Source organism: Diorhabda carinulata, chromosome X (genome assembly GCF_026250575.1).
Source record: "Diorhabda carinulata isolate Delta chromosome X, icDioCari1.1, whole genome shotgun sequence".
Lineage (NCBI taxonomy): Eukaryota > Metazoa > Arthropoda > Insecta > Coleoptera > Chrysomelidae > Diorhabda > Diorhabda carinulata.
In genome coordinates, this window is record NC_079472.1 from 45,657,766 (window position 1) to 45,683,768 (window position 26,003).

Here is a 26,003-nt window from a genome sequence, read left to right on the forward strand (position 1 = left end):
TCTTTTCATGGTAGGCCTTGATAATTCTTCGAATTATTTCTGCCTCAAATTCATCAACGGATCCTTTGGAAGTTTTGTTGACGGTTTTATGTGGCGAGTTAAAACATTTAACGGGGATTTTCAATTACCTTCATCAACAATGCGTTTCACCGAGGCGACAGAAACATTAAAGGCTTTGGCTACCCTCTCCTACAAACTGCTCAAATTTTTAGGTCAAGCTTTTTTTTTATTTTCATAAATTGATATACGATACGCTTGTCGAGCTTGTCTTGAATAAAATTGATGAACAAAAAATACTATCCCATTATATTTTTTATTCAAATTTACTAATTCATAAACTCAACTTTTAAACCATTCGATAAAGCAACAACTGAAATATTGGTTACCAATCGATTTTTGGCGTAAAGTAGCGTCACTCGACTATAAATCAAATTTTATTTTATCGAAAACTAATTCATACATACCTAAGTAAATTAATCCACTGCCTATACAAAATATTTTCACAAATTATTATCTACAAAAGTCGTCTAAATTAAATTAACAATTGTAATAATTACTAAGTATATTGAATATCTACAATACCAACTAGAAACTAAGAAAAAATTGATTAAAACGAAAGGAAAATCATCGCACTATTAAAGTCGGAAAAATCCAAGTAAACGAGATCGCGATTGAAATTGAAGTTTCAAAAATTGTTAAGATAGGTAGTAGGATCTTATTTCAAACGTAAAATTTGGTTCTCAGTCAGTATTATTCATAGCTCTACTTGATTTCCACTACCCCTATAACCTTAGTGAGTCCATTTTTGGTACACATAACACATAATCCAGTCTTCAACGAAGGGATCTATAAATTTATCTGTATGAACACATATTATAAAAGTGGTCTTCATTTTCCTTTTCGTCGTTTTCTTTTTCTCTTTCTTTTACTTTCGAATTTTTACTACAGTCACTAAAGTCTATTGTTAGAATTCTTTATTAATCTTTGTTTGTAGGTTTCTCCTTACTACAGTTCAGTCTTTTTACTTGGGTTTCTTTAGCATTTTTTCCGTATTCTTCTTGACTGCTTTAGCTCTTTTTCTGTTTTCCTTTTCCTTTAACTGATCTTTTATATATGTGCTCCTAAGAATAGTAGTTTTTTTTCCTGATATTGCGTTTTAAAATTTTTTGAAGAAATGATAGGCAATTCAACGATCTCCGATAGAGAAACAGCATGCGTGTTTGCATCATTGGTTTATGAATTATATTATATTATATTATACCGGAAACTTGGATATCATAATCTTCAAAACAGTGATCTTGAGCTGGTGCAGTTACATCGGCATGATTATGAGCATCAGGAGGTGAATTGATAGGACTTGTAACGGAAGCCCGGTTATCAAGATCTTTAACACGGTGTACTTGGTCTTCTGCAGTTATTTTGGCATGATTGTGAGCGTCAGGAAATTTTTGATCTTGAATTATTTATCTTAAGATGGAGTATTCCTATGAATATTATGTGTCGGATTTATTTCTTCTTGTGCGGTATAGGGCTGAATTAAATCTATCTCAACTGGGTGCAAGGGATATATTCTTGCAATAGTATTCTAAATCCTATTCCAGCTTTGTTGCTTTGCAGGTTACTGTAACTACTAAAACCGTTTGTAAATAATTCAACTATGTCATATTGTGTAATGTAATTCTCACATTTTTATTTGTATGCAGTTTTTATAGGGCCAAATTATGTCAAGTCCAAGGATTGGAGTCTGTGTCAGGTGTGTGTCGGCAGAGCATAATGACTCTCCTTTTAAATAAAAAAAAATGGAGGAGTGTATTGGTCAGCTGCACTAAAAGCACGAACAACTGTTGTTGTTGACCTCATTTCAGTACTCGTTGCCTTACCAATTTTTTTCTGACCTTTTACTGTCACAATTCTCTGATTTCTTTGGACCGTTAATATACCTGACCCTTCGACATTAAATATTGTTTTGTATGGCTTTAAATTTAAATGTTAACGTCAGTTTCCTTGAACACACTGATACAATTCAGTGAAGTCGCCTTAGGTGTCTTCAAAGTTATGAAGGAATGTCTTTCCATTGTACGAAAGTTTTTTTTCTCGCCCTATTGACACGCGATTTTTTATGGTTAGGTCATAATAGGGCTCACTGCATTTTATGATATAATCGACAAGTTGCCTTTTTTAATCGTCTGTAAATAAAAATTTTGGTTCAGATATTTTATTACTTTTTTCTTTAGGTGGTAAAAAATGATTGTTTTATTTTGCTGATTCTGCTGCTTTACCGAGAGTGAGTTTTTTGGTTTTAACATCGTTAATAGCATTTTTGAGATCTTCTAAGCAGTTTGGTCTTTCTTTTGTAAGTACGAGGTATCTGAAGTAATAACATGGAGTGTTCGACTTCACCGCGCGGGATCGAAAACAATAAAATGGCAATGGAAAAATTAGGCTCTTTTGCCAATTGCGTCATTGTCATTTAGCTGATTAATAAATGATTATTACACTATTTAAGAGCCAAATTACTATTATGATAATAAAAATTAAGCTACATCAACTTGAATTAACCAAAAAATTACATCAAAAGCATACAAAATGTTGAAAATTTTATACCTTGACAAGAACCTGCGTCCGCGTCTACCCTGTTGTTGAATGGCACTAGTGGTGACGTGATCTTCAAAATAGTGACAAGTAAAATATGGTTATCTCTTTCTAGCATAATAGACCTTCATCTAAGTATTTTTCGATTCTTACTGTATTTTTCTAATAAAATTTTACTTTGAAGTAAATATATGCCATAATTATCTTAACCTTTTGTCAATTTGGAATAGTTTCACAATTTTATCGGTGTTAAACTTCTATGGCTCAGGGGCAAAAACTTGATTTTCGGCTCCTTTATTATCGAACTTTTTTCCATCAAGAATATTTTGCAGAGACCAACACAAATAATGGTCAGCTATACTTCGATCAGTTGTGAAAGTTACAAGAGAGAGATCCTGTTGAATACAATGTCTAAATAAAAAAGCACATTTCCATGCTACGGTGTACAAGTTATTAAGCTGAGTCTGTATAAATGTAATTAATAATACCAGCCTTGTCTCAGTGATGTTGGCGCAAATCCCCAAAACATGATATTTGAGAAGCAAATAAAGCGTAATGTTATATTGTTGGCGTCATTAAGTGTTCATTAACAAAACATTAATTTTCGATAAAAAAAAAATTTAATCTGATTTCTTTTCAGGGATGTAGTTGCAAACTTGAAATATCAGAGTGATTCTGATAGCAGTGGTATCGAAGGAAATATTCCTGAAAATGAGGGTGGTACAGAATCTGATTGTTCTGGAGCCACCGAGGGACCAGAAGATGCTATCCTTTCAGACGACAGTATTATGGACGATGAGAGTTTTTTGACTAATCAACAATTACAAAAATTGTATAAATTGCCAAAATCATTAAATCTGGTGAGTTGATAAATATTTTTTATTATTATTATTATTATATATATATATAGATATTATGTATATATATATATATATATATATATATATATATATATATATATATATATAATATATATTATAATTATTTATTTCCCTATGAAATAAATAAAAATATGAAAAAATAATCATTCATCTATAATTTTCAATTTTATACTTCCCAGGGCCGAAGTGGTGTGGATGAATGTAACACAGACATGGAAAGGCATAATGCTCGACATTTTATTAAAACGCTACAACAATCACTTTTACCCAATTTGTTGACACTGAGATCATCAATTCAAGTAAGTGATAATCAATACCAAAAACTTGTTGCTGATATTAAAAATTAAAACCTAGTTTATGACTAATAAACCATAAATCAAATTCTCTTTTAATAGTTGATGATATAGAGGAATATATTTATTATTAAAATAGTTATAAATTTTCAACAACTAAAAGTAGGATAAAGTACCAGAAGGATTAGAAATAATAGAAACGATAAAATTCAGTTCCTGTAGAGTTGATGAATTGATGTTCAATATCAAACCTGGAAGCATTATTGAAATACCTACAGAGAATTCTAAGCTGATTGCATGTGAGGGGAATATTAAAGAGAAATGAAAGAATAAAACAAATGCTGTACAAATAAGACATTAGGAAAGTTATAGAATTAGAAGGCTATTAGTGTCTGATCAAATAATACCCACATTAAAAGAATAATCAGATTCTGTCCTCTATTTCCTCATGAAGTATCAATGTTGTACATGCTATGTACTGGTTGTATCTACAGAATACTATGTCATACTTTATTACCATCATAAAATTACCCTCTTACAAAGTACTGTCAACGTTAAGTCCCTGACTGAAACCATTTCTGAAAGGTTACTTCCGTAATGCTCTCATTGGCTTTGTAGTAACCTCTCAATCTCAGGAATTGGTTCGAAACGTTATCCTATTAGTTCACTTTCTCTTGAAGAGCTGGAGGTTTCTTTGTGCTAAATATAGTAATGAGAATGTGGACAAATATGAAGACTTTTAGCTGCCAAAAGCTTGCGAATCTAAAGCTACTTGTGGCGCGCTGTACTGATGAATAAAAAAAATTGGCCCATGTTTGAGGTCTCTTTTTTCACATATTGTTTCTTAAACATTCCTGTACGCCATTGTCAGAATGTTCATATCCCTTGATGCTATAAAAATTCATTCAACGCGTTTTTGAATCATACCATATATATAGAGATCTCTTTAAAAGTTTCTTTAAAGCTTCTAAGAGAAACTTTAAAATTATAATTGATATGTTGTTTTCAAGTACTTTTATCAATGTATGTAGAAATAAGTTATGGACTCATAATTATATAGCACAATTTCTATGATTAATTCAAGAAAAACTTTATATGGAAAATATTTCAGGTAGACGAAGTGCTTCAAGAGTTTGCTTCCAAATGTTGCCAACATAATTCTGCACAAAATTACGAGATATCGACAATAATGAATGCGGACGGAATATATTTAGCCACGTATTCTGCTCTATTACTGGATTTAAAACTTGTTCAATCAGGACAATATGAGGATAAAAGTGTAAGATTTTCAATAACAAGACGCTTAAATATTATTAGTTCAATTTTGTAAGAACACTAAGCCGCAATTTTCTGTTATCTTCGTCCAACCAGGAACTATGGTGATATTACTTCTGGTTGGGGGATCTGTCCGTGTATGTTGTTTCTTTTGTGCATTTTCTATGATATCGTCATACCAGGCAGACATCTATATTCTTTTGCCGCCAAAAAATTCTTCTTTGTAGGTAGCAACCAGCTTTCACCATTCTACCTTGTGTAGCATCACCTGGACGATTTTATCAGGGTCATGCTGCCAACAGTCTTCTCTACTTCCTCTCTTATACCCCCTCCAGTGGTTACATGCAAAGAACGTGTGTCTTTTATCAGTCTCAGCATCCATACACCTGATTTATCTCCTCTCCGTTGTTGTTGCCACGTCTTTATTGTTATAGTTCGTTTGATGGTATATCCTCTTAAGCTTGGAAGCCATGAGATCCACGGTAACTACACCTTCCATTACTAAGGCAGTCCAGTAGAAGCTGGCAATTCTTAGAGCACCTTGACCCTACCATCATAATCGCTTTGCGATATTTCTTTATCCTCAGGGCTTCTGACCAGACCTCCGCCCCATACAGGAGAAGCGAGTGGGTCGTCGCCATCAGCAGTCTCCATTTCTTCGGCCGTGGTCCGTTAATATTTGCCATTAAGGGCTCAAGGATGCTGTCCTCTCGGCGGCCTATTGAGTCGTCTTCCGCAGGTGGAGCTAGAAAGACATCTTCGTATATAAGATCACTCCCAAATACTTTACTTCGCATCTACATTCGATTTCGATCTCGATGGTCTTATCGGTATGCGTTTCCTTGTGAGAAACATCATCAGCTCAGTAGCGAGTTGAAGTCCGCGATCTGTCATCCATCCCCCTACTCGTCTCATTGTCTGGTTCCATTTTTGCTATGCTGATTTGTGGAAATTGTTCTCCTCCTCCTCCTCCGCCTTTAAGTGAAGGCGTTCCGTCTGTTTAGTATTGCTAGCATGACCTGCACGTTGAAAATCGTCTCGACCTTCATCTGTGTTTGTCCGTATTTCAGGAGGCAGAATCCACTTTTAGTCTTCCTGAAACTCGTCACCTGCACTTTATCTTTCGTTCTTTCGGAGCTTCGCCTCAATCAACTAGGGTGTATATAACGTTCTTTCCTCTAAATACATCAAATTCTAATCGATTCTTATTTGTAATTTATAATGTATCTAAAAATGGTAATGGTCCAGTATTTTCCATTTCATAAGGAGATTTTATAGATAGATTAATTAATAGAATTAAATCCTGAGATGTGGACGATATTTTTGCTATGATTCCACATCTACATTTGCTTTGTTCGTATCAAATCTAGCATAAATATTGTCCACGTTCTTCTTCCATACACTGGAAAAATACTGCATCTCTTGACTGATCTGCTTCTCGGTGACTCATTAATAGATCGCTAGGTGATAGGCAATTGCCAAAGACTGTTCCTTGTAATTGTTTGTATATTAGTTTCGGTCCATTCATATTTTTGTTTAGTGTAAGTAGATATTCGGCTGTTATTTTACAACCAAAATGATTAGAGATCAGTAATTTCTGAAAACCCAGCGTCTGCGGCATCAGTACGCTAGGAGATGATGCAGCATTTACATCAAAAGAGAATAAAAGTTTTCCATCCTCAATTTCCGTACTCTTAACTTTACTGATAAATTCTAAAGAACTCTAAAGAAGTGAGAAGATATTCCATTCGATAGATAACTTTTCGAATTGATATACAATTTAGTTTAAATGGTCTAAATCTGAAGTGATTTATTTATACCAATCAATGTCCCCATATTTTTTATGGAAACTATATTCAAAATTTGTTAACTTTATTTAGATTCCTGTGCCAATAACTGAAGCTCAGTTTGTTGAAGAGATACATGGTAGTGGCGTCCTCGTTTACGTATCGGCCACCTGGTTGTGTGAAGTATACCAGAACGTACTTTCAAAATCATTATTGATATCTGCCGGATATGATCCTAAAAGCTCACATCAACCATCTCTAATAAGCTTATTGACTGGTATGTAAAATAATAACTCATACTAATGTCAATAGTATCTTTAATACAATGTCAGAAAAATAACAGGATTAACACGGAACGCAAAATTTATTTCAATTTATTCAATTATTTGAATGAAAATTTGTTCAAGCACATCTTTAGTTTCAATTCATTTTCCACCGTTTATCAGAAATACAATGTAAGTGTGTAACAAGATGGATAATACATAGAGTAAATATTATTAGATCATATATAAATATCTTTCAAGGGTATATCCCATCATTTCAAAAGCTTATGATAGTTGAATGAATCATTCTAAAATCCGTTGTCGAAAATAATTACAATAAATCAAGATTTTTTAAAAAAATTAATTACGTTTAATTTAGACAACAACATTTTCTTATTTTTTTCCTTGTGAATCAATATTAAATAAGTTTTCATTCTCATATTTCACATACACAGTATTGTTTATTAATTATTAGTAGGTAATGCTTAAAAATTTGTATTCTCTATTACTTTGTATGTTTTATGATATATTTTTCCCCTTAAATTACTTACATTAAATGAAATTATAAAAATATAACTCAGTTGTTCATAAATAAAAGTAGCATATATCTGACGTATAAAATAAACGATTAAGTACCAACCTGTTTTAAAAAATCTAACTATACTATTTCAAATTGATAGACATAGAAGGAACAGTAACATAGTTGTACTTATATAACTAATTTAGGAACTATTTTCACTTCTCCGACTTTGTCTACATCACTTAATGCTTTTCCAAAGTAAATGTATTTGTTTTTAGAACTGCTAATTTTTACTAGAACGTGAACCCCTTCTTAGATTTTACTTGGATGAATATTTTCCTTCTCAATTAACTTGTATGTAAGGATAATCGGTTTCGCGAACCACCAAAATAATGTGATTATATTTCTTCGTGCAGCTTACAATTTTAGTTTTCGCTGAAATTCTCATGAAGTGCTATTTCGTCTTCAGTCAATTTATCTATACACTCTTTATAATTTTTATAATGCGTTTTTATATTATATACGCGCCAGTGTTTCAATAAATTTTTCTGCACTACTGTATCTTAGAGTCGGAGGCTAACGAGTAGAGAGTTGACGAGCAGTGGCAAAACTTGGTGAATAACCAGATGTAGTTGGTAGTGGTATTTCAGCTCCAGGCGTTGATTCTAGGGTATTCATAACTATTCGAAGTGCTCTTTGACTATCTTTTCTTTTGGTATTTGCAACTTACCACTCTTTTTTGGATAGTCGATGCTTACGTGGAGTCATGTCTTTTACCAAGCGTTTAGATTATAGAAGATACAGACAGCATAAAGACTTCTCCTCTGATACTATTTAAACAAAACGATATTGTGATAGATAAATGCATAAAAAAGAACTATTCCATAAGAGCAACTTTAAAATAATAAATTTGTAGAGAAATATAGGTGTACTTACTCAAAAACGCAGGAAACAAAGTACACATAGAATAAAACCATGCACCTCACTTCATAGCCAACGGATAAATAGTTCATATATATCACATATGGGCAACCACCGGCCCGTGGGCCGGATCCGGCCCCATGTAAGATATGATCCGGCCCGCGAGACATTTTGGAAAAACCCAATTAAAAAAATATTACACTAAACTAAGTACTTATACTTAGTACTAGTACATATAGTTATACTAGTACATATCTTTAAAAGAAAACACTTGTTTGTGCTTTTTATCTTATCCGGCACCGGATATGATATGAATAGACTATAAAAATGTGGAGTCATCAATAGACTAATGAATCCCATGAAGTCCATTCGACATGAAATATCAGCTGAATATAACGACGTAACATATTATTGTGAAGTCAGATAGATGAGCAAAGGAAAAATGTTAAAACGGTTTTACGAGCTTAGAAATGAGATAGCAAACTTTATGAAAATAAAAGATAAGCCACTATCTGAATTGAGTGACCCAAAATGGATATGTGATTTAGCATTTCTGGTCGATCTTACAGGCTATTTGAATTATTTAAATTTGAAACTTCAAAAACAAGGACAGTTAGTAAATGATTTGTACAGCCATTTGAAAGCGTTTCAGATCAAACTACGCTTGTGGGAGTCACAGATGCAGTCTGGTAACAGTTACCATTTCAACACGCTCTCTGCGTATGAAAATATTGCTTATGCTCAATATGCTGAAGAACTCAAGTTACTGTCGGAACAATTTTCGAACAGATTTAGCGACTTCAAAAACATGGAATAATGTTTCAATTTATTTGCTACTCCTACAAAATGTAATGTACAAAATGCTCCAATACACTTACAAATGGAGTTAATCGAGATTCAAGAAAACTCACTCCTAAAATCCAAATTTGAAGACGTAGAGTTGTGCGATTTCTACAAAAAATTCCTAGAAGAAGACAATTTTCCGCAGCTTAGAAAATTCGCAAGAAGATTGATTTCTGCGTTTGGCAGTACTTATAAATGCGAACAGTTCTTTTCATTGATGAAAGTTAATAAATCAACACATCGTACAAGACTGACTGACGATAATTTGGAAAATTCTTTACGTCTTTGTATCAGTGGAATTCATCCAAATATCGATGGATTAGTTTCCCAAATGCAAGCTCAAATGTCTCATTGATTTCAGTGTATTTAACTTTTGTAGTTTGTAACAATTGCAAATGTAACTATTTAATTATAATGTTGTACCATTTTTTAAAATTTCATTTTGTTATTTTAATAAATACAATAATCACATTGTAAATATACATATACATGTCAATAATAAATACATAATACAATAATAACATTGTCGTATTATTTCATGTCTAATATCTATCGCAAAAAAATATTATCACTACTTTAAAATGCACTAAGTACTTTTAAACGCGGCCCGCGAACGTTTTGCACGCTAAAGTTTGGCCCTCAGCATGTCAAAGGTTGCCCATACCTGATATATACCTTCCTCCTTACTTGCAACAAACTTTGTCAATAAAACAGTAAAATAATAACACAACCGTTTCCGTTGAAAAAGTGGCCCCATCGCTTGGCTTTTGCTAAATATATATGGTAACAGAGCGTACGTTAACTATTTACAATAAAGCGAGACAAAATTTGAAATAATCAAAAGTAGATTAATAAATTGTATTTAATGCGTTAGTTACGTAAAAACTTTTTTTTTAGTTTTGGTGCATCACTTTTCTGCAACAGATTTTAGAATGACTCAAATATGTTTTAATATTGATAAAAAATAATCTTATTAATGTTTATAGTGTTAAACTTCAATAAAATAAAATTTCTTACCATACTCTCAAAGCGAATAAAAAATTTTGTGACCTAAATAGCTTTTTAGGTATAAAAGGAGTTTGATATATAGATCCATATAGTTTTTGGGAAGAAAAAAGCCTGAACATCACTCTATATGCCTCTAATTGTGCTCTAGCGTATCCTTTTAATCTTTCACCGGGCGCTACGCCGTCCGTTAGACGGTAGACAGGTGTTTTCATTATTATCAGGAAATGAAAATTTCCGTTCACTTTTTGTGTTCAAGTTATTCTACCTGCTATCTATACCTTATAACAAAAGGGTAAAAGTAAATCTTAGTTGTTCGACGAACAGTGAACAAGAAGACAGAAATGATTATGGGATATAATACAACCAAAGGAGGAGTTGACACTGTCGAAAAATAATGCTCCGGTTTCTTGGCAAAAAGAATGATAAGAAGATGGCCGATGGTAATTTTTTATCATATAATGAACGTAGTTGGGATCAATACGCATATATTGTTTACTTCAAGATTACCAGCAGAAGCTCCTGATGAAAGAAATATTTTTCTAAAAAATTTGGTTTAAGATTTGATGAAATAACAGTTGTATGCCAGGTCAGACATAAAAAACCCATTGATTTAAAAGCTTTTCTAAGACTTCGAAAACAGCTGTGGAAGACTTTGAAGAGACTACTACATGCAGTGCCCAAATGAAAAGCGTTTAAGAGGTTCATGTAAACAGTGCAAATCAAGAAAATGAAACATTACAAAATCGTGTCCAAAGTGTTCAGCATTTGTATGTGGGAAACATTAATATTAAGATATTATCTCAATTGTAAAACCCAGCGTTCCGAGCAGCTTGATGATTCATTAGAAATTAGGTTGTTTATATCTTTACATCATGGCTTTTAGACTATGGGACCAAAATTGATTTGCTTTAGTTAACTGTCTTCGAATGATCACTCTAAACTCAATCACCAGTCAGTTTTATCAATAGATTAGTACTTTGAATTAGTTTATAATAGAGCAAGAACAGTAGGCAAAATATAAAGTTTAAAACTAAAAATGATCTTATCTTAATAATCTTCTCAAAGTACCTTTGATTGTGTTATAATGAAGATTTCACAATTGTTATACTTTAGATTTGTACCATATGAGTGTTAGTGTAAAGTGGTTGTGTGGTGTGGAAAATAGTAACATTTTTAGTAAAATTTTTGATTTTGTAGATATTGGTGGACTATCTGTGTCACAACTTCTATCAGATTGGCAAAAACTACAAAGATTACATATATCAACAGATACAAGTCCAGAAATTGAAGCCGGTATAAAACTTTCCAGGCGAGTTCTTACATGTTGTTGGGCTTCTGTTATATCAGTGTTAGGCTTACCTTTATCTGAAACAACATGTCCTAATGGTACATCAGCTTTGAGTAGATTGGTTGCTAGAAGAGCACGTCAAAAATATAAACAAAAAATGAGAGATGATGTAATTACCACTTGTTTGGAGGGATTACATAAAGTATGTCATATTTACACAATTGAGAATTTAATTCCAGAAATTTTACGTATTTTTATTGTTTCTAATATTTCAGGCTGCAAGTCTTAGTAATACCCTAAAACTGCAAAGTAGAAGTAGTAGTATATTATCTTTGTTGTCGGCTTCCTCTTGTAAGAATCAAGGAACAAAACTACTAGCATCGCATGCGCTTTCACTTGATGTTTTGCTATCCAAAGGTGAGTGAAATTTATAATAGAAATACTCCTATTAATAACTCGTATACCAAGCAAATAAAAGAACAAATCGAGTCAATGTCAATGTCAATGAAGAAGGAGATTGTATATATGTATGGAGATATTGGGCTGCAACCCAAAGAGTTTCCCCCTTTCTTGCTGCGATACTGGGAACCCAGTGTTTACAGCTGGTCTGTCCTTATAGAAAGTCCAGAATGTGGGATGACTGTAGTTGCCAGAGATATTTGTCTGGAATTCCGTAGTTTTTAACACCGAGAATAAGAATAGAGGTTTTGTCTGCTAAGTATGTTTATATTCGAAGATTGTTCTTATTTAAGTTGACATATTCAGCAGACTTTGCCTGCTTCAGACCCCGTAGGTTGTCCTAATAATTGGTTTAGCTCCTATCTACTTCCCAATACTTTTTCTATGGCTCTGTAGCTGATACCACAGAAGGGTTCAGGTCCCATAAAGAGCTTGTCTGTCCCCGCTTTAGCCAGCTTATCAGCTATTTCATTTCCCTTCACTCACTGGCTGCTTGGCTATTAAACAGGAGGATGATCTCCTGTTTGCGATAGTTCCTCTCTAGTCTGAAATAGTGAAATGGACACATTTTTCAATTGCATCAATTTCTGCTAGAAAAATACGTGGTGTGTTGCACAGGCTTTCAAAGTATTTGGTTCTGCGCCCGTGCACTTCTATTCCAATTCTGTCTGCTGCTTTAGAACCAATAGAAAGAAAGAGATTTTTCACTGTGGTGTTAGCTTACTTCAAATATTTCCATTATAGAGTGAAAACTTAAATGTGCTCTGATGAGATGCAATAACATTCAAACCGGTCAGTGCATTACACATCTCTTCTTGGAGTTGTAAGCTATTAGAGATATCAATCAGCGTCATGGATCTGCGAAAGATATTTAATTTAATATTTGTCACCGCATTAGCCATGATAGTAATTTAATTCCTACCCACTGACAACTTCTTTCTACCCACGTTAGAATTTCTGGTGCTGGTACTTCTCCTCGTCGCTTATATCCTCCTTTACTCCTTCGCTCTTGCATATTCCTTATTTATCAACTGGACTTGTGTAGCTTGCAATTGATGTCAAGTTGTTGTTCGTCGTTAGCATCTAGTTCTTGATATTAAATTAATATTATCACAAGTAAACATTTTTATACTAAAAAATCATACTATTGTATAGTATCATTCAATTTTCTCGTGGAGTATTGTGAAATAGAACAAATTTCAGTAAAAAACTATAAATTATCAAAAGGGGTCCATTTCAATCTAGAAAATACTAAATATAAAAATTTTTACTGCGAAAAAAGGAGAAAATAATCTAATTTCATTTGTCCATACCCGATACGAACGAACTGCTTATCTTCAGCATTAGTGTTAATATTAAATAAAGAGAGCTAGGTACTGGGACTTGTTCAAGTGGGTATCTGCTGATAGAGAGAGATAGAACATCGGTATACCACTGTCTATCTCTCCCCCAATGCTGTTTATCTCCTTTCCAATAGTACAATTACAAGGCTGGCCATAAAAATTTTAAAGCCTTTAAAACGTCAAAAAGTGTAAAATATTTTTAGGCTGTTAATACTGGCCTAACCCAAAACTGAATGAAACTGTTTTAAAGATAAGCATGTTTATGCGAAACACTCATTATGTTTATGAAATTATTGAAACAAAATACAAAACAGGATATTTACAAAACTTGTGACGCCAACGCGACTCAGCGTATGAGCAATCGGCGCAGTAGAGCTTAAACACATTATATATTAACATACATTTTTTCTAAATCTACATTAGGATTTTTTCACTATTAACAGTAATAGTAACAGTTTTTACTTGTTTTATAAAACTTAAATAATTCAAAATTTCGTGGTAAAAAAACGGGACGTTTAGTAAACCGACGGAACAATCCCAAAAGCCTAAAAAAACGAAACTGTCCCGTTCAAAACGGGATGTATGGCCAGCTTAACAATTACACTTTCTCTATTTCTAATATTAACTCTATGTACATAGATAATTTTGATAACTTTGTTTTATTTGCAATAATTGCAATTTCCCAATAATGCTAGTTAACTGACGAATTTTTTTAACTAATATGGTATTTTAGGTCTCGAATTAGGCAGTCATAGTTCTGCCTGTTGGCCGCATGTTTTCAGCGCATGTGTTGCAGTGGCGACGCTCGAGCATTCTTTATTCAGTAAAACTGGCTCGACACAACTGTTAATGGTGGCACAAAATCCTCAAAATAATATTGTTACTTCCACGACACGTTCCGATTCCAATGAGAAACTTCATATGGCATTCAACATTACTGGTGATGAAGAAACGTAAGTTCAGATTGTATAATGTTTTCATATATACGCATTTGCTTTAAAAACATATCAATCTCGAGTGGGAACTTTGAAGAGATTGAGCTCTATATTCACTTATCTATAAATGAGGATGCGAGAGTCATAACGGACATAAGCAGAATGTATTGAACTTCCGGAAAATGGAGTAGAAAAGAAATATGATATATACAGGGAGTTTATTATGTAATGCGAGGTTGGATTTCCTTCTGATTAACAGTTCTACGAGCTTTAAGTTTATTAATTTCTTTTTCTTAACAATGTTCTCTTTCCAGAAAAGTATTTTCTTCACATGCATCCTTAGATAGCATTTTATTATTGCGAAGTTCACTTGTTTTAATTTGATGTCATTGATCTTGATTTTCCATTTGTGCAGCCAGTCTTGTATTTCATCTGGGTGCTCTGAAGAATGTTAGATGCCTCCACTGGATATTCATGGCTTGCTGGGATGGCTGTATCGTTGTATCTGTTGATAGGTAAATCTGCCGTGCAGAGTATATACATTAGACGACCCAAGACGCTTGCCTGAGGAATTCCTAATGTTATAGAACTGCTATTCACTACTTCATTCAGACGAATTCTAAAGGTTCTTACTAAGGTAGGATCTCACCAACTTGAAATAAGAATATACTTTTTAAGTTTGTATAATAGGCGCCTGCGTGCCAGACCTTGTCTAGAAATACAGCTGTGCAATGTTTTTTGAGTTCTAAATCTCGATGTATTTCATGGCTAAGTCTGTGGATTTGCTGTCTGGAATCCAAACGGATGAGATGAGATCCAATCTTCTCAGCTGGGATTTTTGTTTATTTTTTGCAATAGGAGCATTTGAGATGATTAGCAGTAGGCGGATGGGTCGCTAGGAAGTTGCTCTATTTGGTTATTTACCTTCTTTTAAAATAAAAATTATTTCTGCAGTTTTGATTTGTTCTGGACAGTGGTTTGTTTTAAAATAACATTAAATAGGTATGTGATTAGAGTAACTACTGTTGTCCGCAACTCTTTAATCATTCTTATATTCACTTTATGTGTAATAAAATGTATGTATGGTAAAAATGAAAAGTCGGCTAGGTCACACTTCAAAGAAATTTCTAGATCTATCTAGGTTAAATGCATAGTCTAAAAGATATTTCATTTCATATTGTGCAAAATTAACTAGGCAGTACGATAATTTCTCATAGTATTTATGATTGCAGTATTTTTGAGGTTTTCAATTGCTCTGTTTCAATCTCTCAAGGGTAAAAATGTCACCAATACTTAATATAAAGTTCACACTAATGGATGGGATACATTTAAATATACGTTATATTGTCTAACCTTCAGTTTATTTACACAATACAATATACACAACATCATAATAATTAATCTAACTAACTATCCAGTCTTCTTATATTCAAATGGTGAAGTTCATTATGGAAAATTTGATTCCTAAGAATTAAAGCACATTCGCGAAAACTCGGAACATTTCATAATGTTTTATAAGACAGGGTTGGCTTAGAGGCATACAAAAGTGTGTGATTTCGTAAAAATACTAACAAATGCTTGAGCTGGTGATATTCATCCACAGCAACACTCATAATTTCATTATCTGACGTTTTGATAATCAAGTTATCGTCTTCAGATACCATTGGTTGGTTATCGAAACGCACATCAGACAATGTATCAAGAGTTGTTGTAACCAGTGTTTTCGCTAACAATGCTTGCGTACTAACAAATGGACTTAATTGAACAAATAAAGTGACAAATATAAATTTTAATATATTTACAGCTACAACTGTTGGTTTTGGAGTCTTGACTCAGCGAATAAAGTAGCAAGTAACGTAAAGGTTGAAACCATTAACAAACCAAAGTAAGCAAGTATACAATTGAAGTTCAATTTTATAATGAAATGTAATGCTTTAAGGAAAACTTTCATATTGATAAAAATTGTCAAAGTTAACGATTGAAATGATGAAATAACGAAAGTAATCCTGTAATATATTTTATTTTGAAATCGTATAACGCTTTATATGTTCTTTATTTTAAACGGTGCCGGAAGTTTTCTTCTGGTGAAAGACCCATGACTTGTCTTTTCGTAGAAACCTTTATCAAATCTTATAGTTTCATCATTTGTACGAATACTGAAACGGCGCAGATCGAATCAATTGACTTTTTCGATATGTCAGCTATTTTTCATGTAGATGGGCAACCCATATGAACTGAGGAACATATCTATAGCCGCTACTGACTTTTAAGTAATTGAAATTAAATCTGAAACACGTCCAATATCAAATGCTAAGAAACGATTAAAAAAATATTGGAAAAGAATGGTGCTAACTATAGCGCTAGCAATTCAAAATCCAAGTCGGCACGAAACTGAGGTGCGAAACAAAAAATGCAATTGTTGTCATTAATTATCATTACAGCTTTGTGACGAATGGAATTGTTTCATGGAAGTTGTCTGCTTGAGCTAGAAAATGGTAAAGTTGAAGAGATTAATCATGATTAATTGTTCCGAATTATTTGAAAAATATCGTTCAGTATGCATCAAACAGAAAAGGCGGCTCCAAAAAGGAAATTTCCAAAAAGAACTGGAAGGAGAATTGTTTTTGAAGCAAGCAATACCTTAACATTGCTGCAGAATGTGATATAAATGATTAAAAAAATATTGAACAGAAAGTGAACATCTTACGTCAAGTCAATAACGGCGTCGCGTCTTCTTCCATAAAATTACTTGATTGCAGAATAACACCAGAATATGATATTTTTTGTTAGATTGTAGTTCACTTGCCAAAATATGGACTGCAATTGAAAATCACTTTTGCCTGTAGTTTTCAAATATTTTGTTCCAAAAACACTTTTAAATAATTTTTGCTTATGAAAATAAATTCCAGTTCGTTGGTCCTATTTGCTTCAATTCGTACTGTTACAATGTAAGAAATGATTCTAAATATTGTCGGAAATTACATTTTTCCAATTTTCCAATTTCGTTTCTTCATAACTCGCTATCGTTTTCAATTTTCTGTCATCTCTATTCTTTTAACTAAGTACTCAGCGTAATGTTCATACCAGCCGACGATTCGCGACGAATCCATTTTAAGAGTCAGCTCTGTAAATCCAAAAGACGTACGGTTTTCATCAAACGTGTGGATAAATCATTATTTTATTCCGTTATATTTATATTTTATAATTCTTTTCTTCTAAACTTCATATCGATAACGTTTTTTTTTTGACATAAATTTTTCATATAACTTCCGACCCTAAACAACACGCACTAAATTAGAAGTCTACAATATTTTTCAAAAGAAATTTTTCAGATGGCATTCTAATGGCTGCCTTTGAAATTTTTTCGTTAGCGTATCTATCAACATGAATAAATAGTAGAGAAAACTACTACCTTGAACTATGTTTATTTCCATTTTTTAATAAGAATGGACATTCCAACATGATAAAGCTTGGATTCATGTCAGTAGAATGCCTCTTGCCTGATTCGAAGCAAAAAATATCGGATTGACCCTCATGTTTCCCGAGAAAAATTTGTAGGGAATCATGGTTTATCCAATTCACACCGACTATAAACTTAAAAATGCAATACAGAATATTTGGAACAATTTATAATCAGATTTATTAGACTTCAAGAGTTAATTAGATAAAATATATGACCGACCGACCATTAATTCAGTATCAATTTTTTGTTTTTATAAAATTCCTGATTACATTTTTCTTGCCAGAATATGGAACTCAGCAGGAATCTTAAAAACTCATTTTTAATAATCGTTTCTTATGGAAATAAATTCGAATTAGGATCTGGTGGCTTCAACTGCCACGATTCAATAAATGATTGCCACTAATTTTCAAAAAGGAAGTTTCCAAGATGCACTTTAATGGCTGCATTTTTCGTTACCGTATCTGTCAACGCGAATAGTAAAGAAAGCCTCTTGAAGAACGTTTTATTCCAAATAACAATAATATTCAAGAAAAGACATTTTAATAGGATAACGCACGCTTTTAAGTCAATAGAGAGCCATTGACATGAAACAAGGAATATCCAACTATAGAAGTGGCTATCATGTTCAACGAGGAAACTTTGTAGGGAATAATGGTTTATCGAATTTTGTTGAGTTAATTAAATAAAACGGATCCATCCTTAATTCAGTAGAAATTTTATGCTTAAACTTTTTTCTTAAATAAATTATTAAAATCGTTTCTAAGCGTCTATGTTAGTTTGAATTTTAATTACCTTAAATAAGGATTATTGTCACAGGAAGCAATACCGAAACTATAGAGTAGGTATGGCATCGTTAAAATGTCTGTTTTATCACAAACTCTTGCACCATTAGTAAGAAATGATTCGATGAGTTGTAGCAGCTTATCATGGCAAGTTGCAACTTCGAGTCACACTCATGTAACACGTCGAACTGACCAATGACTGTTCAGCTAGCGGGAATATGTTCCCGATGATGGTTTTGTCTGCTAGTCAGTTCGTAATATGATTTTCACCAATTCTAATTTTTGATTGTAATAGACAATACTTTTCAGTGAAATGTAATCAAAATTATTTTTGATTTCAGAATTGACATATATAGCTTTCTTTATACACCTGCTGGATCATATCTGACTCGACGGACCACAAAATGTAATGTAGCTTCGGGCTAACCTATGATGATTGACCATATTCTTTTTATGAAAACATTAAAACTACTTTGTAAAAAACTATTTAATATTCAAGAAAATAATTAATTAAACTTGGTATTAATAACCCGACTACGTACTCGACGAATGCCAAACTATAAAGAACCTCGTTTCTGTTTACAAACCGCTTTAAATACCAAAATCATATTGTACACAAAAGTTAAAAATAATTATATTTAGGGTCGTTAGAGTCACATCAATATAAAATAAAAGTAAGTAATTTCATATTTTAATGAAACTTTAAGTGTCTAAGGGACACTTAGATTCGCTTAAATATGACGTTAGTTTCCATTACAAGCGATCAGTTTACAACAAATCTTAACGAATACCATAATAAATAAGTTCCGTCGGTAAATTTATGATTCTTCACAATCACATTAATACAAGACAAAAATTAAGTAATCCTTGACCATACGTTAATGGAGGGTTGTAAAGATACCTGTTTAGCGTAACTCTTAAAAATATTCCATCTTGCTATAGAATTTTTTTGGCTGTTCTTTGGGCACCATTGCTACACATTTAGTAAAATCGTATAGTTCCTTTGACTTAATTTTTTTGGAAAATATTCTTTACTGGAAAACGAGCTAAATCTTGAAATATATGTTGAAAAAATCTACTACTACTACTAGTCAGTTCATAATATGACGACTATTCTGATTTCTGATTGTAAAAGACAATACTTTTCAGTGTATATGTGATCAAAATTATTTTTGATATACAAAATTCCCTAACGCTCCAGTTTATAATTAACAACTTTAATTTCAGAGTTGACATCTACAGCTTTCTCCATAACACCAGTCATATGACAAATGATATCAACGACACAAGCATTGCTGAAATTGTTGAAAAGAGCGGTGCCAACAATACTCAAGGTCAAAGAATTTTAAGTGGCGTTTATGCGGCAAAAGTATGTTGTGTTTTGTCACAAAAATCCGATGAACTCTTCCACGCAGCAGCTTTAAGATTGTCTTTGCCAGGATTGTGTAGTTTCCTTACAGAGTTATGTAAGGCATCACATACGCAGGTAAGTACTGAATTCACTGAAACAAAAAAGTTGACAGAATGAAAAATTGTGCATTGATTCAATATTACTTATATAAAAAATAATAATTTTCCAGTTATTTACTAAATACGAAGAATCCCCACGTCAAGAGAAAAAATGGTGGAAGAAAGAATTAGAAATTCAACAAAAACCACCAGCCACTTTACTCTTACATCGAATAGGAGAAGTTACACTGAAATCTGTTAAATCTGGTCGACCCCTGATACACATTATGAAATTGTGGTCGATAGTTGGGCCACATTTAATGCAAGCCGCCTGCCACAAAGACAGGACAATTTCTAAAAAAGCCGTTACGTGTATTCACGATGCAGTTACAGCTTTATTGAACGAACAAGCTGAACTACCCCATTTCCATTTCAACGAAGCTCTCATAAAACCATTCGAAAATTTACTCTGTCTCGAATTATGTGATACAGATGTTCAGGTAAGAATTATTTTCATACTTAATACAATTAAGTTCACGGAATTTATCAATAGAATGCTAGTTCGGATTAAAATTTTATTATCGTCCTTCACATCAGTCTTCATTCCACTCTACACAATGATTCCAATATTGCTTCCACGAAGGAAATCCGTTTCGAACTATGATTGCACCTTCTTTTATTTAGTATATGCCACCACGGCAAATTCCTTTTAGGTTTGACTTTATCTTAGGAAATAAAGGTCACGAGAGGTAATACAGAGACTATAGAGTGGGTGTGGCATCGTTCAAATGTATTTTTTATCACAAACTCTTGCACCATTGTTGAGAAATGATCCAATCAAATGTCGCGGAGTATTTTTCAGCTTGTCTTAGCAAATTCGAGTCACACATGTCACACGTTGAACTGTCCAATGCCTTAGATGGTTTTGTTGGACATTCCGAACCTATTTCTACTCATTGCTAACTCTACATGGTTAAATATTGGCTTAACATCTTGCAAAAGGTTTTTTTATCGATATACAACGCACAGATAAATAGGCACCGATCAGATGTATAATTGATTATTGTTTATTTCCAACTATTTGTTTAATTTTCTAGAATCATAAGCATTAATCTTTATTATAGTTTATTTCAGAAAGGTATAGAGTATTAAAACCTCATTATGTATGCAAAGGGACCACAGAGTGACCCAACGAATATTTAAACCACGTTCATAGTTGAACATTGATATCATTGTAATTTTTTTTTATCTAGTGAAGGTAGTACCACCCAGGTTGAAGTCAATATACGGGTTTGGCCTATTGTTATCCATTCACAAACACTGGAAATAGTGTGCCATAGGCGTGCCGGTAGGATCCTGGCCAAGCTCCATTAAAATCTTATCTAGGATGGGTATTTCTTTTTTAAAATAAAAAGAGTGAACTTTTCTTCGAATTACACTTTTGGTGTCTTCAGGCCAGAAAACATTCTTTTCCTAATTCTCTTACGCAATTACTTGAAATTTTAATATTACAAACAATACGATTTCAAGACCTACACCTATGGCCAACACCGAAATTGAGCCGAACTGGATGGAATTCCCCATTTTATTACTTTATATCTTTCTGAAATAGACTATAAATGTTGCTTAAAGGTTTTGATATTGGTTTTGATGTTTTCCAAGTTTTTTTGTAGTATTAAACATTCATGCAGTATTTATATGTTGTAATGATATGTTTTTGGCGTAACTCTTAAAAATTCCATCTTGCTATAGAATTTTTTGGCTCTTCTTTGGGGCACTACACATTTAGCAATGTCGTATAGTGCCTTTGACTTAATTAGAATGTTCTACTGTCTACTGGAAGACGAGCTAAATCTTTCCTAAAATATGTTGCGGTCTCTCTTAGGTGGTGATAGTCAACGCTGCGGTATGTATATATTATATATGTATGTAGATATTGGGGTATCATATACACTGCGACCCAAAGGATTTACTGCGTACCTTTCTTTCTGCTATACTGAGAACCCAGTGTGTACAGCTCTGTTAATTTCACTTCTTTTAGTCCAGAATGTGGGATTACTGTATCTGCAGTAGATCTAGCTTCTTCAAGTATTCAATGAGGCAATAGAAATCCTGTTAGTATTCGTAGATTGTTCTTACTTAGGTTGATACATTTAGCAGATCTTCCTTGTATGTCGTACTAATAATTGCTTTTGCTCCAATCTACATTCTTTTCCAATGCTTTTTCTATTTTTCTGCAGCTGATATCACAGAAAGGTTCAGGTCTCCGCTTTAGCGAGATTATCAGCTATTTCATTTCCCTTCCCTCCGGGTGTCCCGGAATCCATTGTAGGGTAACTTTATTATTCTTGCTAGCTCGTTTAATTTTTCTAGGCAATTCCAAATGAGTTTGGATTTTATGATATTGGAGATTAAAGCTGTAATGGCTGCTTGGCTATTGGACAGGATGATGATCTCCTGTTTTCGATAATTCCTGTTTAGATTGAAGTAGATACATTTTTCTATTGCATAAATTTCTGCTTGGTGTGTTACCCAGGCTTTCAGAGTGTTTGGTTCTAGGCCCGTACACTCCCATTCCAGTTCTGTCTGCTACATTAGATCCATCTAGCTACAGTAAATTTCAATAGAAAACGAAAGAATGTGCTCCTCTACTTACCTTATCACTTCGCCAGATTTTGATTTTCCTGGAATATGTTTACCTCTATTATCCAACTTATTATTAAGGAAACAATTAAAATCCTATATATCCCATATATCCCAAGTAACTGGAATACGAAGATGTATAATTCAATTTGTTTGTAGGATCAAATTGTTGCCTGTCTCTGCGAATTCGTAGAGGCCAATCGAACAGAAATCTGTTCAGGATGGAGACCACTTTTTGGCACTCTTAGAGTAGCCAATACAAGAAATAATGCCGCTTCAATTTTGGACGTATTCAAGATATTCCTTTCAACTGATAATACCCTAGTTTTCGCAAATGCTGCTTTAGATTATATATTGTGTCTTCTTTCCCATATCAAGAACTCTAATGTGGATGATCTTCCATTGGAACCAGTACAAGTTAATCAATATAATGAGAAAAAATCCTTGTTTCTTGATAAGGAAGCCGAATTTCCATCAAAATTGCTTCTTGGTCCTGTGGATTTATGTATAGAATCTTTGAAGCTACTACAAAGCTGTGCTTCAATTCTTTCAGCTATTCATAATATGCCTAAATGTCCAACATTCAATCTTACACATAGGATGAACATTGATACACATCCTCAATTGGTAGATTCTGTTGTACAAAACTCCGATATCAATTATTTCAACCAGATTAATATGAATCATATCAGTTATGAAAGTTTGTCTACTCAGTCAGATTTTGACAATTGTGAAAAACAAAAAATAACTTTAGCATATTTAGATAAACAAAGTAATATTCTAAAAATTTATTACATTCTCTTGGAAGGCCTTGCATCCGCTTCCACTTTGGCAGCTACAAAAAACCAACCTTACATAGTAGAAACATTATTCAAACTAATAAGAGATTTGATAGAGAATCCAGGGATAAACTTTGGATTCTACTGTATTAATCATATTCTACTTCCGATGGTTCAGAATTGGTTAAGACAAAATGTTAAAGTACAGAAACCTGGTGAAGTTTGGCAAAGTTTTAAACATTGCTGTGGATTAGCTAGTGAACTAGTAGTAGATTATTTATATGAATTACAAAAAAACGATGATAATTTAGAAAACGATCATCCTGGAGCTATCTTAGCATTGAAACAACTACTTCTTATACTTATCGATTGTATATCTCAGCCGTCTGAAAACATAGCTCGTTTAGGATCATCCTGTATTAGACACGTAATCCTTAGTGCCGGAAAAATTCTGACGGTCTATCAATGGGAGATACTAGTATTAGCATTACATAGAGCTTGCACCGTGAGTTTGAATCCACTTTATCAACTCAGTTTAGTTTTTAAAGAGCATTCCGATAGTTTCTATGGAGATTTAGCTACAGTTAAAGTCGCTGCTAGAAAAGACACTAGCGTTTCAGAAAACGAACGATTGTATGAACTAGCTCAACAAGTCTTCCTTATGCAATCTCAAAGGTATTGCTCTAAATGCCAAACGAAATCCTGTGAATGTGAAGTTACTAAAGGAGTAATTATCGACGATAGAAGTTATGTATTTTTGTTGTATCCATACGATTCCAGTACAATTCTCAATCCGGATCTATATACTATTAGAGTTCCATTTAAAAACATAGTTGTCGGGATTTTAGCACACCAGATGTTGATACAAACAGTATCGAGTGCTTTATTACAAAATCTCAATCATATAACTCCAATTTTAAATATTTTACAAATAAGCTCTTGCAGTTTACGAGGAATATTAACTAAAGTCAATGCTAAACACATCGACGTGCTATTGAAATGTTTAGAAATATCAAATATTAGAGCTAAAGAATTTGATGTAAGACCTGGGTTGAAGTTTCTTATACAAAAAGTTGGAAATTTGAATAAAGCTGCCAATTTGTATACACAAGCAAACACGTCTGAAGTAGTACAAATTATAGTATTGATAGAATTATGCCTCGATGGTATAGGAAAATACAGCATCGATCCTAGAAATCTTAAAGATATTCTTGCACGTGAAGCGAAAACAATATGTTTAAGTGATTTAGATTACGTAGAAAATTTTCTGAAAAAACTTTACTCTAAATGGAATAAATTGTGTGATTCTTATGTCAATCTAACATTAGTTATTCCTGAAGTAAGTGAAGAAAGCGACGAGGACACAATAGAAGAACCTGTTTACCCTAAGCCGTTCAAATTGTCAGACTTTAAACAAGAAGAAACTGATAATGTTAGTATTAGCACCGACACTGATAGTTATCTGGAAAAAGATATATTACCAGATTTGAAAAACGAAGACAATATTATTGATAGCAATGAAAATAAAGACACACAACTACAAAAGAACCACAGTTCGAATGAAAGTTTAGTGCAAAAGAAAAATAATGGAAATAATTCAGAAAATAACAATTCCACTGATGATGAAACTAACGAAATGGCAGCAAAATCTAACACAAAACAAATATACGAGAAATGTAAAATAGACTTGAACGTGATAAAATACGATAAGAATACTTTGTTACAAATGAGAAAATCAACTTTATCCAACGATAGACTAAATTCCATTATATATGATAAACCTAATGAGCCTTCTAAATTGAAAGCATCCCAATCTTGGGTTAAAGATGAACCGAAGAGAACAGACAGCAAGCTAGTTCCACATACTGCTGTAAGCTCGAGATCGAATCCATTCATATCCAATAGTTTCCCACCGTCACAACCAGTTCCCACTGAAATTCAGCAGCAACGAATGATGAGTATATTCAAGGTAAATCAAATTCTCATATTAATCATTTTTAAAATTATCATTTGTAAATTGAAAAACTATTCATCACCTCATTGTTTTACTATACTGACAAGACATGTATCGTTGTTAAATTAAGCAGCGCATGTGCATCGGATAGTTACATCTGTTGTATGATTTCCTGGTATCTTAAGAAAAGTTGTTGATGAAATAATGTCCGAACGTGAAAAGTATCAGAAACGATTGGTTTGTACATTGATTTCTTTCAAAAAATATAGTAACAACATCAATAATTGGTATTGCGGCATTCATTATCACCTAGGAATATAGAATTTCAAAAAACAATTTCTGCTCACAAAATTGTGTGCACTGTGTTTGAGACGGAAAGGGTTTATTACTGGTCGATTTGTTGCCTCGCGGAAATACGACTAATTCATCAGCTTACTGTGTCTCGCGTTTCAGAACAAATATATAATGGCCGCCTACAAACAGCGCTGTAAAAAATTGGACCATTCTCCATACAGTACCATTTGC

At 33.1% G+C, this 26,003-nt stretch overlaps 1 protein-coding gene across 4 annotated transcripts in view; it reads left to right on the forward strand.

Moving 5' to 3' along the window:
* Positions 1-26,003, forward strand: part of LOC130900444 (brefeldin A-inhibited guanine nucleotide-exchange protein 3) — a 42,877-nt gene that overhangs the window by 13,927 nt on the left and 2,947 nt on the right. The window contains exons 8-19 of one of the 4 annotated variants that reach the window (XM_057811069.1): positions 3,233-3,452; positions 3,653-3,772; positions 4,878-5,045; positions 6,922-7,105; positions 11,581-11,873; positions 11,947-12,088; positions 14,207-14,426; positions 16,213-16,293; positions 19,881-20,139; positions 20,234-20,602; positions 21,988-22,008; positions 22,905-25,493. In XM_057811069.1, coding sequence (XP_057667052.1) covers positions 3,233-3,452; positions 3,653-3,772; positions 4,878-5,045; positions 6,922-7,105; positions 11,581-11,873; positions 11,947-12,088; positions 14,207-14,426; positions 16,213-16,293; positions 19,881-20,139; positions 20,234-20,602; positions 21,988-22,008; positions 22,905-25,493 — 4,666 coding nt within the window. The remainder of the gene's footprint in view (positions 1-3,232; positions 3,453-3,652; positions 3,773-4,877; positions 5,046-6,921; positions 7,106-11,580; positions 11,874-11,946; positions 12,089-14,206; positions 14,427-16,212; positions 16,294-19,880; positions 20,140-20,233; positions 20,603-21,987; positions 22,009-22,904; positions 25,494-26,003) is intronic. The other 3 variants (XM_057811070.1, XM_057811071.1, XM_057811072.1) reach the window with 3 other exon arrangements.